The sequence below is a fragment of the Triturus cristatus genome, chromosome 3_1 (genome assembly GCF_964204655.1).
Source record: "Triturus cristatus chromosome 3_1, aTriCri1.1, whole genome shotgun sequence".
Classification (NCBI taxonomy): Eukaryota; Metazoa; Chordata; class Amphibia; order Caudata; family Salamandridae; genus Triturus; species Triturus cristatus.
Window position 1 is genome coordinate 891,348,465 of NC_140583.1, and position 16,327 is coordinate 891,364,791.

The 16,327-nt window shown below is 43.2% G+C and overlaps 1 protein-coding gene across 1 annotated transcript in view; it reads right to left on the reverse strand.

Annotated features, from left to right (window-relative positions):
* The window catches only part of LOC146861242 (sodium channel protein type 2 subunit alpha-like), a 784,117-nt gene that overhangs the window by 77,540 nt on the left and 690,250 nt on the right, over positions 1-16,327 (reverse strand). Inside the window, exon 23 of the mRNA XM_085645402.1 lies at positions 12,921-12,974. Within this exon, the coding sequence (XP_085501528.1) occupies positions 12,921-12,974 (54 nt within the window). The remainder of the gene's footprint in view (positions 1-12,920; positions 12,975-16,327) is intronic.

Here is a 16,327-nt window from a genome sequence, read left to right on the forward strand (position 1 = left end):
CCTCTTCTATTTCATTAAAGAATTCTGACATGCAGACTGAAACATGCACTTTCAATACCAGCAGCAGACTTCCCTGGTGAGCAGTAGCTTTACTACAGTGATCTAATGAGCAACTAGAGTGCTAACATTCTGAATTTATGGCAAATGTGTGACACATCTGAATGCCTTCTTCATTGAATCAAAGTAAAAAAACTGACAGTATGCCTACTGAGGAGACTGCAGTAAATGAGGAAATTAGGAAACTTCATAACAAGTCTCCCAAGATGGCCACCAGAGACAAAAGAGCCCAAATGTAGCACAAATATCACCGAGATGTAGCCCAAGTATAGCCCAATGACAGAAATCCCAGAGTGTTTTAAAGAACAACTAGAGCGCTAACAGTCTTACTTATGACAAAGGTATGGCACACCTGCAGCCATCTTTATTGGAATAAAGTGGTAACATTTAAAACATTTAATTTGCAAAGGAACAAAATGAGGGGGTTAATTTTGCCATAGAAATTATGACTAGTGCTGCAGAAAGAAAACTTAGGGCACATTTTGACTTCTCAAATCCTCTTCTATTTCATTAAAAAGTTCTGACATGCAGACTGAAACATGCACTTTGAATACCAGCAGCAGACTTCCCTGGTGAGCAGTAGCTTTACTACAGTGATCTAATGAGGAACTAGAGTGCTACCATTCAGAATTTATGGCAAATGTGTCACATCTGAATGCCTTCTTGATGGAACCAAAGTAAACAAGCATTGAAAATGCAATAGGTCTCGCCCTCGTTTAAGTTAAAGCAATTCTGTTTGTAATTAGGTGGCTTTTTAGCTTTGCTTTTATTAGTGTTTTTCAAAATTTCATGTAAATAACATGCATATCTGTATATGTATGCATGCATTTATATTTGTATTTATATAGATATGCAGATTATATATATGTTTATATATGTTTGTAAATACATATATATACACATACATATATATAAATGCATATATGTGCATATGTGTGCGTGTAGAGAGAGGTAGAGAGAGGTAGAGATGTAGAGGTAGAGACATAGAGGTAGAGAGGCAGAGGTAGAGGTAGAGAGGTAGAGGTAGAGAGGTAGAGAGTAGTAGAGAGAGAGGTAGAGAAAGGTAGAGAGTAGAGGATGAGTAATAGAGAGTAGAGAGTAGAGAGAGAGTAGTAGAGAGAGTAGTAGAGAGTAGTAGAGAGAGTAGCAGAGAGTGAGTAGGAGAGAGTAGTAGTGAGTAGTTGAGAGTGAGTAGTAGAGAGTAGTAGCGAGTGAGAAGTAGAGAGTAGTAGAGAGTAGTAGAGAGTGAGTAGTAGAGGGTGTAGTAGAGAGTAGTAGAGAGTGAGTAGTAGAGGGAGTAGTAGAGAGTGAGTATTAGAGAGTGAATAGTAGAGAGTAGTAGAGAGTGAGTAGTGGAGACTGAGTAGCAGAGAGAGAGTAGTAGAGAATGAGTAGTAGAGAATGAGTAGTAGAGTGAGTAGTAGAGAGTAGTAGAGAGTGAGTAGTAGAGAGTGAGTAGTAGAGAGTAGTAGAGAGTGAGTAGTAGAGAGTAGTAGAGAGAGAGTAGTAGAGAGTGATTAGTAGAGAGTAGTGGAGAAGTAGAGAGTGAGTAGTAGAGAGAGAGTAGTAGAGAGTGAGTAGTAGGGAGTAGTAGGGAGTAGTAGAGAGTGAGTAGTAGAGTGAGTAGTAGAGAGCAAGTAGTAGAGAGTGTGTAGTAGAGAGAGAGTAGTAGAGAGTAGTAGAGGGTGAGTAGTAGAGAGAGTAGTAGAGAGTAGTAGAGTAGTAGAGAGTGAGTAGTAGAGAGTGAGTAGTAGAGAGTGAGTAGTAGAGAGTAGTAGAAAGTGAGTAGCAGAGAGAGTAGTAGAGAGTAGTAGAGTGAGTAGTAGAGAGTGAGTAGTAGAGAGAGAGAGTAGTAGAGAGTGAGTAGTAGAGTGAGTAGTAGAGTGAGTAGTAGAGTGAGTAGTAGAGAGAGTAGTAGAGTGAGTAGTTGAGAGTGAGTAGTAGAGAGTAGTAGAGAGTAGTAGAGAGTGAGTAGTAGAGAGTGAGTAGTAGAGAGAGTAGTAGAGAGGGAGTAGTAGAGAGAGAGAGTAGTAGAGAGAGAGTAGTAGAGAGTAGTAGAGAGTGAGTAGTAGAGTAGTAGAGAGGGAGTGGTAGAGAGTAGTAGAGAGTAGTAGAGAGTGAGTAGTAGAGAGTGAGTAGTAGAGAGTAGTAGAGTAGTAGAGAGTAGTAGAAAGTGAGTAGTAGAGAGTGAGTAGTAGAAAGTAGTAGCGAGTGAGTAGTAGAGAGTGAGTAGTTTAATTTAAAAGGAACACAATGAGGAGGTTCATTTTGCCATAGAAATTATGATTAGTGAGGAAAAAAGAAAAATTAGGGCACATTTTGAGTGACTTATCAAATCCTCTTCTATTTCCTTAAAACAATCTGACAGGCAGACTGAAACATGCACTTTCAATACCAGCAGCAGACTTCCCTGGTGAGCAGTAGCTTTACTACAGTGATCTAATGAGCAACTAGAGTGCTACCATTCAGAATTTATGGAAAATGTGGGACACATCTGAATGCTTTCTTGATGGAATCAAAGTAAACAAGCATTGAAAATGCAATAGGTCTCGCCCTCGTTTAAGTTAAAGCAATTCTGTTTGTAATTAGGTGGCTTTTTAGCTTTGCTTGTATTAGAGTTTTTCAAACTTTCATGTACATACCATGCATATGTATGCATATATGTATATGTTTGCATGAATTTATATTTATATAGATATGCAGATTATATTTATATGTTTATATATTCACTGAAAAAACCATAGGTTTCACACACGTTATAGTTACGAATTAGCATTTAAAAAACCTTGCAAATTCACTTAAAAAACCATAGGTTTCACACATGTTATAGTTAGCTGGACATTTCACTCGTAAAAAACCAATGAAATTCCCCCGTTTTAGTTAGTGCAGGCAACTATAACTCACGCGACCGCAATCCTCTGCTGATGACGTCAGATATTACATCACTGTATTTAGACACTTATTTACCCATGTCTTCTTCCATTAATCTTTAGCTATACATATATTACAAATATCTATTTTACATAAAGACACATATGTCATTAGTGATGTAATATCTGACGTCATCAGCAGAGGATTGCGGTCGCGTGAGTTATAGTTGCCTGCACTAACTATAACGGGGGAATTTCATTGGTTTTTTACGAGTGAAATGTCCAGCTAACTATAACATGTGTGAAACCTATTGTTTTTTAAGTGAATATATATATATATATATATATATATATATATTACCTACTGGCGGTCGCCAGTAGGTAGTTATAGTTAGGACCACGTTTCCATAGGAAATCCGCAACATTCTATTTTGAATAACTTTGGCGCCGGTCGACGAATCCTCGCGAATTTTTCAAAATAGGTGGGGCGCTACGCTCCGCTCCTACCCTGAAAGTCTCGGGGGGATTCGTCAAGCGGGGGCTGAGATAAAAGGGGGGTCCCAAAACGCGTTTTTCCCATGCATTTTTCCATAGGACCTTTAGACAGGGCTACAGCCCGAACGGCTGAACAGAATTACTAGAAATTTGGCAGAGAGGTAGTCCTCAGGTCAAGGAAGTGCCTTTTGTAGGTTTGGTGTAAATCTGTTCAGTAGATTCTGAGAAAATAGCCTTTAAATCAATATATATATCTGAGCCAGCTTACGGTGCGCTTACGGTACGCTTACCGTACGCGTACGGTGGCGTGCGCGAGCGCAATTCTGATTGGCTCTTAGATCTTAGTAAACATTCGAATCGGCCGAAACCAGGAAGCGGCGGCCGCCATTTTCTCTCTCGCACTGAGAGTGATGTTTAAAATATAAAGCACAAAAACATGTAAAGGGGCTGTTTAGACAGCTCCCACACACATAGCAATGTTGAGGGAGTCCCCAAAGATCCCCCAAGGCCAAAAACGGAATTTTTATTTTTTCGCTAATTTCGCCGATTACGCTTACCGTACGCGTACGGTAAAAAATTATAAAAAAAAAAAAACTAACCACACTCTCCCCACCCCGTGTGCATTTGGTGCCCGAAGGGCACCAATTGTGCATGGTGTCAGGATTGGAGCTGAAAGGTCTAGTTTTCCCCAGTTGAGGCAACAATCTCATGGTCAGGCTAGGCTGGTCCGAGGAAGGTGTAGATGCGTTTCTGTAAGATCGCTCTCCGCCTTCCTACGGTCATTTGTAGTGTAGTCACATTTCTACCCCTTCCTTCCAAGATGGCCGCTGGCCGGTCCGATTCTTCCCTCCCACTGTTCCTCTGCTGCGGTGCAGTGTTTCAATTTTGAAGTTGTGCGCGCGCTTCCAATACGCGGCGCACTTCAACTGTCTAAATTTGTGGAGTGGCGGTGTTCTCTCGAGCTCCGACCTCTCCCGGTTAATTTCCAGTCAGAGTTTTGACCTTCTAATATTAATTAGTTGCCAATTAAGAGAACCTTCACTCAGTCCCGCAGTGGGACACTATTTCGAGAAAACCAGCTGTATCTTCGAAGGAGTTTCGTGAGGAGAATCTGCAGAGAAGTGGGCATCTCGTTCACGACGTGAGGTCAAGTTCTTCATGAGTAAGGAGGGTGAGAGGCTAGGCGCGAGAGCAGGGCATTTTGAGAAGTAAGTGCGCCTTTGTTCTCTCACATTCTTGGAGCGTCAACCTTCCAGTGAACTTCGTTTCAGAGACTAGAGACTCAGTGGGTCAGTAAGCTTTTAAGTGTCCGCTTATGATTCACGTATTTTCTGCAACAGTAATTCTTCAGTAAAGATTCGCCAGTCAGAATCAATTTTGAATTCCAGTGGATAGTAAAGAAAAGAAAAGAGACTGAATTAAGAGACAGAAGGAGGAGTAGTTGTGAGACAAAGGAAGACTTCCGCAGCTTGAACTTAAAAAAGGCAATTGTAACTATATATATATATTTATTTAAGAGCATTCACCTACCAGCATCTCTTCGTTGTGCAGAGTTCAGCAAGAAGAATAGCTAACCTTACTCAACCTCAAATTCCAGCTCTTCTTTACAATATAGAATACCTCTTGTTGGGAGACAGGTAAAGTTGGAGGGAGAGAGTCAGGGTGCAGGGGGCTTAAGGAAGATATAGGGTTTTACATGTGAGTTTTCATTACAGGATTTGCTGCATGCCAACAGTACAGCCCCTCATTCCCAATGAGATACCCAGCCGAATGAGTATAGAGAGTAGCTACCCACTGTGTCAGGACAGGTATTGTGTGGAATAATTACATTTGGAATTCTTAAGGGTAGTGTTTGTGGAGCTGTTGTTTATTAACTCTCGTTACAGGGATCTAGAAGACGGAGGTTCGTGTCCAGTCAAGAAAGAAGACACAGTGCAGTCTCTCTTGTCTGTCCAATTCCCCTTTCCCCCTCCTCGCTGTTCGTGAGCCTTTGAGTTTGCGGCAGCGGAGTAGGGGAGTGGAGATCCAGCATCTGCTCCTGTGGAAACCGAAGCTCAGCTTGAGGTACTTGACAGATTGAAGTGCCAAAAAACTGAATTCCACCCGAGCACGATGGCTGAGGGGATTGATGTTAAGGCTCTAGCTACAGTATTAGATAGTATCCAGAAGCAGTTAAGTGATACTATGGAAGAGAACAAGTCCTTGAAAGAAGAGGTTAGAAAGTCTGTTTTAGATGCAAGTTATTTGCGCCAACGGTTTGAAGAGTTTTCTGGGGGAACCCGTCCAGCTGTCCAAGAAGATAAGCCTCCCTCTTTTGCCCCGGCCCCTTCCGCTGCCGAACTCACTACTCAGGTGATCCACGCTATCTCGCCAACTATTCCATTGGCAGCTCCTGAAAGATATAGTGGGGATCCGAACAAGGCCCAAATTTTTCTTACTCAATGTTCCCTACACTATCTCTGTCGGCCAATTATTTTCAAAGAAGATCAGTCTAAGGTGGCGTTCATGCTGTCGTACCTGAGTGGAGATGCCGCCGCCTGGTCTATGCCGTTGGTGAACAACAACGACCCCATTTTATATGAATTTGAAGGCTTCAAGAAAGAATTTCTACGAATTTTTGACAGACGGTCCATCTCGCAATCCACTGATAATGAGTTGTTAGATCTGAAGCAAGGGAATCGAGAATTAGTTGCTTATTTGGCGCAATTTAATAAATTAATTGTAGAAACCAACTGGCCAGAGGCAAAACGTGCTGCAATTTTTTATCGTGGTCTCAAGGATGAGATCAAAGATGGTCTATCGCAGATTCCAAAACGTCCCACGGAGGTTTCAGAATTAATTGACTTAGTTCTTCAGATTGATCAGCGTCAAAATGAAAGGAGGAATGAGAGGCGGAAAGAAACCAGGTATATCCCTCCTCGTTTTGACAGAATGAAAACAGAAGGATCAAAGCAGAAAGAATCGTCATCAGAAGATGAACCAATGCAGATTGGTTCCGTTCGAGGTCCGTTGTCTAAAGAAGAAAGAGAGAAGAGACGTTTGGGAAAGCTGTGTATGTATTGTGGGAACTCTGGCCATTTTGTGAAGGAATGTCCAAAGAGGCCAAAGAACAATTCCTGGGTAAAAGATCGGCTCCACCAGTAGAAGGGGTTGCCCTGGTGGAAGCTAAAGAACAGTCAACTCCAGAGGCGAAATTAGTGGCTAATACTTTGCAATCTTCGGCCCCACATTTAATTTTGTCAGTTCGAATTAAGTTTGGAGGACAGATCAAGGAAGGAATGTCGGTCATGATCGATTCAGGGGCCACGGGAAATTTTTGTGACATTGGATTTGCTAGAGCTCTTGGAATCGCCTTCTTGAGGAAGGAACGGCCGGAGCCTGTACGTGCTGTAGATGGAACAAGTTTGTCCTCCGGGCCTATAGTCTACGATTCTGAGGAGATTTTGTTGTATGGACCCGGCCAACACGTGAGCTCTTTACAATTCAACTTAATCGATGCTCCGCAGTTTCAATTTATTTTGGGCCTGCCCTGGCTCACCGAGCATAACCCTCAAATTGACTGGGCTCAGCGATCCATTCGCATGAATTCACATTTTTGCTTGCAACATTGTTTCCAATCCCATCCAGAACCATCAATAGCTTCACAAGCTTCACAGTCCCAAATCTTAGCTAGCATCCCGAAGACCATTTGTGCTTTAGATACTCAAGAAATTCCACAAGAATATGAAGATCTTGCCTCAGTTTTTGATGAAAGAGAAGCGGACCGTTTGCCTCCCCATCGTGAATACGACTGTCGCATTGAGCTGGAGCCGGGAGCCTCCCTGCCCTGTAGCCGAATTTACGCATTAACCGAAGCGGAAAATGTCCATTTAAAAGAATATTTGAATAATTATCTGGCTAATGGCTTCATTCGCCCTTCACAGTCTCCAGTTTCGTCTCCACTTTTCTTCATTCCGAAGAAGGATGGCCAGCTGAGAACTTGCATAGACTATCGCGCCCTCAATTTGGTGACCAAGAAAAATCGTTATCCACTACCTTTGATTTCTGAGCTCTTGGATCAGGTAAAGGGAGCGAGGGTGTATACTAAATTGGATCTGAGAGGCGCCTATCATCTGGTCCGCATGGCTGAAGGAGAGGAGTGGAAGACGGCCTTTCGCACTCGTTTTGGTTTGTTCGAATACCAAGTTATGCCCTTTGGCTTATGCAACGCTCCAGCCGCTTTTCAGCACTTCGTAAATGATGTGTTGCGAGAATTTTTGGATCGATGTGCAGTGGTTTACATTGACGACATCCTCATTTTTTCTGCCAGTTTAGAAGAACATATTCAGCACGTCAGGTCCATTCTGAAGAAGCTGCTTGAGAACCAACTTTTTGTCAAACTGGAGAAGTGTGTGTTTCACTCCATACAAGTGGAATTTTTGGGATTTGTCCTGTCACCCAATGGTGTTTCCATGGATGAATCAAAGGTTAGGGCCATCAAGGAGTGGCCCTCCCCGAGTTCAGTGAAGGAGGTACAGAGTTTCCTCGGCTTCGCCAATTTTTACAGGCGTTTTATAATTAACTTTTCGGAGAGAGTTTGTCCCCTCACGAAGTTGCTCAAGAAAAAGGCGAAGTTCGAGTGGAATGCGGAAACAGTAGCAGCCTTTAATGAACTCAAGAGCATTTTTGTATCATCTCCGGTGTTGCTTCATCCAGATCCTGAAGAACCGTTCTTTGTGGAAGCAGATGCCTCCAATTTGGCCATTGGAGGAATTTTGTCTCAGCGCCATAAGCAGACAGGCCAATTACATCCTGTAGCCTTTCGCTCCAGGAAGTTAACAGCGGCAGAGATAAATTATCCCATCGCGGATAAGGAACTGTTGGCAGTCAAGGATGCATTTTTGGAGTGGCGTCATTATTTATTGGGTGCCCGGCACGTGGTGACCGTCTTCACGGACCATCGAAATCTTCAGTTTTTAAAATCCGCCCGCACCCTCACCCCCCGTCAATTGAGATGGTCACTATTTTTTGCCGATTATGATTTTGTTCTCACTTACAAGCCTGGATCAGCAAATGGAAAGGCGGACACCTTATCTCGTCTGAATGTGAACGAAGAGGGGAAGACTGGAGAAGAGGGAGTTATAATTCCTGTAGATCGAATTATCGGAACTCTCACTTACACAGACATTGAAAAGAAACTACAAGACACACAGTCTCCAGAAGAAGTGAGGAATTGGACTGCCAGGGGAAAAGAATTCCAAGTGAAAGAAGGAAGGCCCTATTTTCAAGACAAGTTGTTTGTATCAAGTGTGGAATTGCGAAGGCAGATCATCGAACACTTCCATGATGAGCCTCTAGCTGGACATAAAGGGGTGAAGAAAACATTGGAGTTGATCCGAAGAGAGTTTTGGTGGCCGGCAATGGAAGCTCAGGTGCGGCAGTATGTAGCCACTTGTGAGTTGTGTATCAAGGGAAAGACTCCCAGAAGGGCTCCACAAGGTCTTTTACAGCCATAGCCTCTCGCCCCATACCCTTGGCATACCATTTCCATGGATTTCATTGTGGATCTTCCGTCTAGTGGAGGCCTCTCTGTCATTTGGGTGGTGGTGGACCATTTTTCTAAAATGAGTCATTTTGTCCCTTTGAAGGCTCTTCCCAACGCAACTCAGTTGTCCAAACTGTTCACACAACACATAGTAAGGGCACATGGGATTCCAAAGATAGTCATTTCCGACAGGGGTCCTCAGTTTGTCTCTCGTTTTTGGAGAGCTTTTTTAAGGAGGTTGGGTGTTGACTCTCGTCTGTCCACCAGTTTCCATCCAGAGACGGATGGACAGACGGAAAGAGTAAATCAAGAATTGGAGCAATACTTGCGCATGTTCTTGTTGGATCAGGAAGGTGAGTGGCCTGACCTAATATGGGCAGCCGAGTTTGCTTACAATAATGCCGTTCATGCATCTACTGGTTACTCCCCATTTTATTTGAATTCAGGAAGGCATCCTAACACACTGGTAGATAAAGAAATCAGCAATGTTCCAGCAGTGGAGACAGTAGTGCAAGAATTACATTTGGCTTACCGGTTAGCTTCCAGAAATTTGTCTAAGGCTAAGATTTCCTATAAGAAGCAGGCAGACAAGAAGAGGCGCCCAAATCCAGTTTATGAGAAGGGAGATCTGGTCTGGGTTTCCACCCGAAACTTACGTCTGAAGGGGAACCGGAAGTTTCAGCCTAGATTTGTGGGTCCTTTTCGAGTAGACCGGATGGTGAATCCTGTCAGTGTTAAGGTTCATCTTCCTCCAAGGTTAAAGATTCATCCAGTCTTCCATGTTTCCTTGCTCCAGCGTTGTCCTGAGGGTTTTAGAGTCAAGAGGTCCCCTTCTTCAGTCTTGGTGCAGGGAAGTGAAGAATTTGAGGTGAAGAGAATTCTAGATTCTAGGCTGCAAAGAGGGAAGATTTTCTACTTAGTCGACTGGAAGGGTTATGGTCCTGAAGAGAGATCCTGGGAGCCATTTTCCAACATCCATGCTCCACGTTTGCTCAGGGAGTTTCATCGCACACATCCCACTAAACCCAAGGAGGAGAGGAGGGGGGTTTTGGTGGGAGGTACTGTCAGGATTGGAGCTGAAAGGTCTAGTTTTCCCCAGTTGAGGCAACAATCTCATGGTCAGGCTAGGCTGGTCCGAGGAAGGCGTAGATGCGTTTCTGTAAGATCGCTCTCCGCCTTCCTACGGTCATTTGTAGTGTAGTCACATTCCTACCCCTTCCTTCCAAGATGGCCGCTGGCCGGTCCGATTCTTCCCTCCCACTGTTCCTCTGCTGCGGTGCAGTGTTTCAATTTTGAAGTTGTGCGCGCGCTTCCAATACGCGGCGCACTTCAACTGTCTAAATTTGTGGAGTGGCGGTGTTCTCTCGAGCTTCGACCTCTCCCGGTTAATTTCCAGTCAGAGTTTTGACCTTCTAATATTAATTAGTTGCCAATTAAGAGAACCTTCACTCAGTCCCGCAGTGGGACACTGTTTCGAGAAAACCAGCTGTATCTTCGAAGGAGTTTCGTGAGGAGAATCTGCAGAGAAGTGGGCATCTCGTTCACGACGTGAGGTCAAGTTCTTCATGAGTAAGGAGGGTGAGAGGCTAGGCGCGAGAGCAGGGCATTTTGAGCAGTAAGTGCGCCTTTGTTCCCTCACATTCTTGGAGCGTCAACCTTCCAGTGAACTTCGTTTCAGAGACTAGAGACTCAGTGGGTCAGTAAGCTTTTAAGTGTCCGCTTATGATTCACGTATTTTCTGCAACAGTAATTCTTCAGTAAAGATTCGCCAGTCAGAATCAATTTTGAATTCCAGTGGATAGTAAAGAAAAGAAAAGAGACTGAATTAAGAGACAGAAGGAGGAGTAGTTGTGAGACAAAGGAAGACTTCCGCAGCTTGAACTTAAAAAAGGCAATTGTAAATATATATATATATATTTATTTAAGAGCATTCACCTACCAGCATCTCTTCGTTGTGCAGAGTTCAGCAAGAAGAATAGCTAACCTTACTCAACCTCAAATTCCAGCTCTTCTTTACAATATAGAATACCTCTTGTTGGGAGACAGGTAAAGTTGGAGGGAGAGAGTCAGGGTGCAGGGGGCTTAAGGAAGATATAGGGTTTTACATGTGAGTTTTCATTACAGGATTTGCTGCATGCCAACAGTACAGCCCCTCATTCCCAATGAGATACCCAGCCGAATGAGTATAGAGAGTAGCTACCCACTGTGTCAGGACAGGTATTGTGTGGAATAATTACATTTGGAATTCTTAAGGGTAGTGTTTGTGGAGCTGTTGTTTATTAACTCTCGTTACAGGGATCTAGAAGACGGAGGTTCGTGTCCAGTCAAGAAAGAAGACACAGCGCAGTCTCTCTTGTCTGTCCAATTCCCCTTTCCCCCTCCTCGCTGTTCGTGAGCCTTTGAGTTCGCGGCAGCGGAGTAGGGGAGTGGAGATCCAGCATCTGCTCCTGTGGAAACCGAAGCTCAGCTTGAGGTACTTGACACATGGCTTATTAAAGACGAGTTAAACTAAAATAACCATAGGTTTCACACACGTTATAGTTAGGAATTAGCATTTAAAAAACCTTGCAAATTCACTGAAAAAACCATAGGTTTCACACATGTTATAGTTAGCGGAAATTTTACTGATAAAAAACCAATGAAATTCCCCCGTTATAGTTAGTGCAGGCAACTATAACTCACGCGACCGCAATCTTCTGCTGATGACATATGTGTCTTTATGAAAAAAAAATATTTGTAATATATGTATAGCTAAAAATGTATGGAAGAAGACATGGGCAAATAAGTGTCTAAATACAGTATTAGCATCAGCAGAGGATTGCGGTCGCGTGAGTTATAGTTGCCTGCACTAACTATAACGGGGGAATTTCATTGGTTTTTTATCAGTAACATTTCCGCTAACTATTTTTTCAGTGAATATATATATATATATATATATATATATATATATATATTGCCATATATAGTGCTTATATATGGATTGCTAATGAATGCATTGCACATGTTTTTGTTGCACACTATTTTCTGACATGTTTATGGAATTTGGGATATTGGAAAATGAGCTTGCAAGATGCACAGCCTATTTTTTGGGTGAAGGAGGTTTTCACAGTGGTGGCTGCTTGCAATAGAAAGTAGTGAGGAAGTGGCGTGGGTGCTGGGGGAATAATATAAAACAAGGACTTACCTGATACTGCTGGGGTGCAGCTTCTTCCATAAGTGCAGTCCAGCTCCCAGACTCCCCTCCTAATGCCGACACTGCTTTCATGCTATTACCCAGCATGAGAGGAGCATACAGCTTTGTCTGAGTGGGCTTGGCTGACGCTCACTCAGGCACATGGAGCCTGGACCTTTTCACCACTAGACTGTGCAACACAGCTGGGTTGGATAAATGTAAGTGCGCATGTCAGTTTGGCATTCCTAAGACGGCCTGCAAACCAACATGGGCACTCACAGTGACCCCTACTCCTCTTCCCTGCTGCTGTCCCTAGAGGATGGCCCTGCCATAGACTCGGGCCACTTGGTGGGCTTGGCTCAGCCAGGGAAAAATACAATGATAATAAATGGTTTTATTATCATTTTATTTTTTATCAGCTGGCTTTTAGCAGCGTGGTGAGGAACTACCACTAGGTTTTCAGTTATAAATTACTGATCCACGTGGCTTTGGTGATACTGCATGACTCAGAATCAGGGACTACTAAATTGAACGGAATATTCAGGAGACCTAATTGTCAAGGAGTCCTGACATATGTAGATAGTAGGTATGCTGCATGTCTTAAGGCAGTGGATCATTTCACTGAATAAATATATGTATTATAGTAAACAGGTTCACTGATATTAGTGAAACTACTGAGTTGATATTTCATATATGAAATCAATGTAAAGCAGGAAATACTTTTAGTAACTAAACGTGAAGGTTAGCACTGACAAATTAGCATTCAGCTTAAAAAAAGAAAAGGTTGACAGTCCAAACTTACATCGCGTGAGTCAACAGCAGGATACATTATATCCATCCAACCTTTAAAAGTGGCCTATAAAATGTAAAAAAAAATATTTTAATGTTCATACCTATGGAAAATGTCTACTTGAATGCATAATTTGAACACTTCGGTCAGTAAATTAAAACTCTTTGATATCATACACATTTACTGGCAAACCCAATCCTTTTTTACCATGTATAATTGTGGCAAAATTTAGAATACTAATCGCTAATACTGTAAAAATAGCTATGTTTTTTTTAATAAATTGTGATATAGAGAACACACCATCATGGATAATTACTCTGAATCGAAATCCAGTCCATCGTTTTTTGCTTACCATGTCACCTCAGACAGGAACCGGCCACATACAAATCACCCTGGGCCCTGCTCCTCACTGAGCAGGAACACAAGCAATCTCTGACCAGTGAAGACCTATTGGGCCTCTCCAGTACAGTGCAGCTTGACTCATTTGGCAGTAGCGGCTGCTAATGGATCCGGGTGGTGGGGAGAAGGGACGGTGAAGGACGGAACAAAAAAATGAAAAAAAACACTTACCTGGAATTCTGCTGAGTTCTCTGTCATCTTCCTGCAGACTCCCAGACCGCAGCAGGAAGCACCCGGCAGACAGGCTCCCCTGAGCCAATCACAATGCTGTGATGTGGATCGGCGCTCAGACTGGAACAGGGAGCCTGTGCATGTTCCTGACCAGTCTGTGTAATGCAGCCTGGTAGGAACATGCAAAGTGCGCATGACCTGTTTGGACGGCGCAAGAGGGCCGGCCAAACAGTTCATGCGCACTTTAGGAGTGCAATCCTCCACTGCTATGACTAGCCCCGCCCTCCCGAGAGCCACTGACAGCTATAGGAAAAATAACATGATAATAACTATAGCTATTATCATGTTATTTTTACTTTTGTTCAGTGGGGCTATGCTCCACTGCCTTAGCGGAGGAGCCGCCATGGTCCTTTGGTGCAGTGAGCACAAGACCTGCCTCTAGGCATTCCCACCGCACTCCTACGCCCTAATACTGTTAAAGTGTGCCATCATCTTGTGAAAAACTCCACAAGATGATGGCATTCTTAAAACGTTTTTTTAATAAGAGGTTAATTGCCCTGAGCAGCACAACAGTTCACACAGTGTAAAAATAAAAATACATTATAATTAGCGTTAAAAGGTGAAAGCATGCATAGCAAAGAGGTATACTATTCTTGCAACAGTAAAACAGGTGCACAAGCATATACAAGCAGATGAGAATTAACTTCAAATGCAGGACGGAATGGAAACAATCCAAGCTATATAAAAAGCAAGACCCCTAAACGAGGATGCACTTTTTTGCTCTGGGTATACACATAGTGATGCAGAAGGAACAAAAAATGCACGCAATTGTTTTAAAAAACAAGCTGGCACATTATACGTACAATGAAGGAAATATTTAGAACCTGAATCAGAACATACATAGGGTGATAGAAAACTGAGGATAGAGTTAACTGGCACACTTTGTTCTTCATTCTAAGACACAGCAGGATAAGGAAGATAAAATGACACAGAGGAATGAATACACGTGTAGAGAGTCCTTTGGGGATATTAACCCACTCTGTAATTATAAACGTATTAAGTCAAAGAGTAAGCTGCTACACAAGGGGAATGGCAGAAAGCCTGCACATAGTTGTCAGCTGCAAATAATCAGCAGTGCAGAAATGGTATGTTTCGTTAGCGCACAGGGTAACCAGATTTTGAGAAGCAAAAACCAGGACAGGTCATACATAAAAGTAAGACTAAAGTCTTTGTGTTGCCTATCCCGGTTTTTGCATAGCCGTGTAAATGCAGGAATGCATGTGTGTGTATATACACACACACACACACACTCACACATATAAAACCTACTAGTAGGTTGTTATAGTTAGGACCGAGTTTCCATAGGAAGTGCGCTTTTTGTTTTACCAATAACTATGGCGGCGTTTGAGGAATCCTCGCAAAACTTTCAAAACTAGTATGACACTCACTTTAGCTGCTGTCTTGAAAGTTTCTTGGGGATCTGTCAAGCGGTGGGTGAGAAAAAGTGGGGGGTCCCGAAAAGTGTTTTTCCCATCTTAATTCCCATAGGAAATTTAGACAGGGCTACAGCCCGAACTGATTAACGGAATACCACCAAATTTGGCAGAAGGGTAGATATTAGTCTAGTGAAGTGCCTTTCTCTTTTTTGGTGTCGTTCTGTTCAGTAGTAGATTCCTCACTTCTAGAATATCTCCAGATGCCAGACAGGATCCAAACATTTTCACAACAGTGTTCCAGATTGTCGCTAGTTGGCACTGCATGATTCTGCATTAGCTTCAACCCACCCGGGAAGTAACAGAGAGGAGCCACCTATAAGCAGCATCTGTGTGCCAATGTCAGTTTCTTGCTTAACTCTTTCCATGCCCTCAGACACAAAGCGCAAAACAACTGTTCTAAATTGGAACCTTTTTAGCTGGTAAAAAGAGGCGACTCCACAGAATGGGAAGATGAGACAGCATTGTGAATCCGTGGTTGGATAGCGTATCCACCAGAAAGACCATTATCGAGGGTAAGACACTTGTTCTTCTGATGGATACTTCTAACCACATATTCCTCACCTTTAGAATAGATACCAAAGCAATACCTTCCAAGGTAGAAGGCCTCTGAGGTAGGCTCAGACCAAAAAGCCTTGCAGGACCAAATTGGTCAGATCTGGCTGTCAAGGCAGTACTGCTTCGTGAACATGTATACTGATGCCAAGTACGCACCAGATAGATGTCCAGGACAGGCACACTGTACCCCAAAGCAATGGTAACAACCTTACTCCTGGTGTACTGGGCTCTCAGCCCTTGTGGAGGCTGTTTTTGGCCAATGCGTAGAAGATCCTAATGCAAAGAACTACCCATCTTGACAGAGACTTTTCTACATTGGCTTGCATTTCTTTGCCCCAGAGAACCCCACAAAAAGCTGATCATCCACCCAATGATCTTTGGTGTGATCAATATAAAAGGTTAAAGTTCTCTTGGAGTCTAGCTGATGGAGCCTCTCCTCTTTTTTGTGGGGTGAGGATAGATGAAGGAAACTGTGTTTTTGTAGCAGTAATGCCCACTTTTTGCCTGGTATCTGGTTCAACTTTGACTGAAACCAGCCAGGTCCCCAGCACCAGTGTTCTTTCCCTAGACTGTATGATTGCTCCGCAATTGGCAAACCCTTTGCGATCCCTTGAAAGCCCCTAGTAAATGGTACCCCTGGTACATAGGGCATTGTACCTTAAGAGGGTCCCTAAGGGCTGCAGCACAAATTGAGCCACCAACGTCAGGCAAACTGCCATTGCAGCTTGCGTCTCATGGTGCAGAGATAACTAAATAAGTGACATGGTACACATCCCGGTGTACCATGCCTGCCAGCAC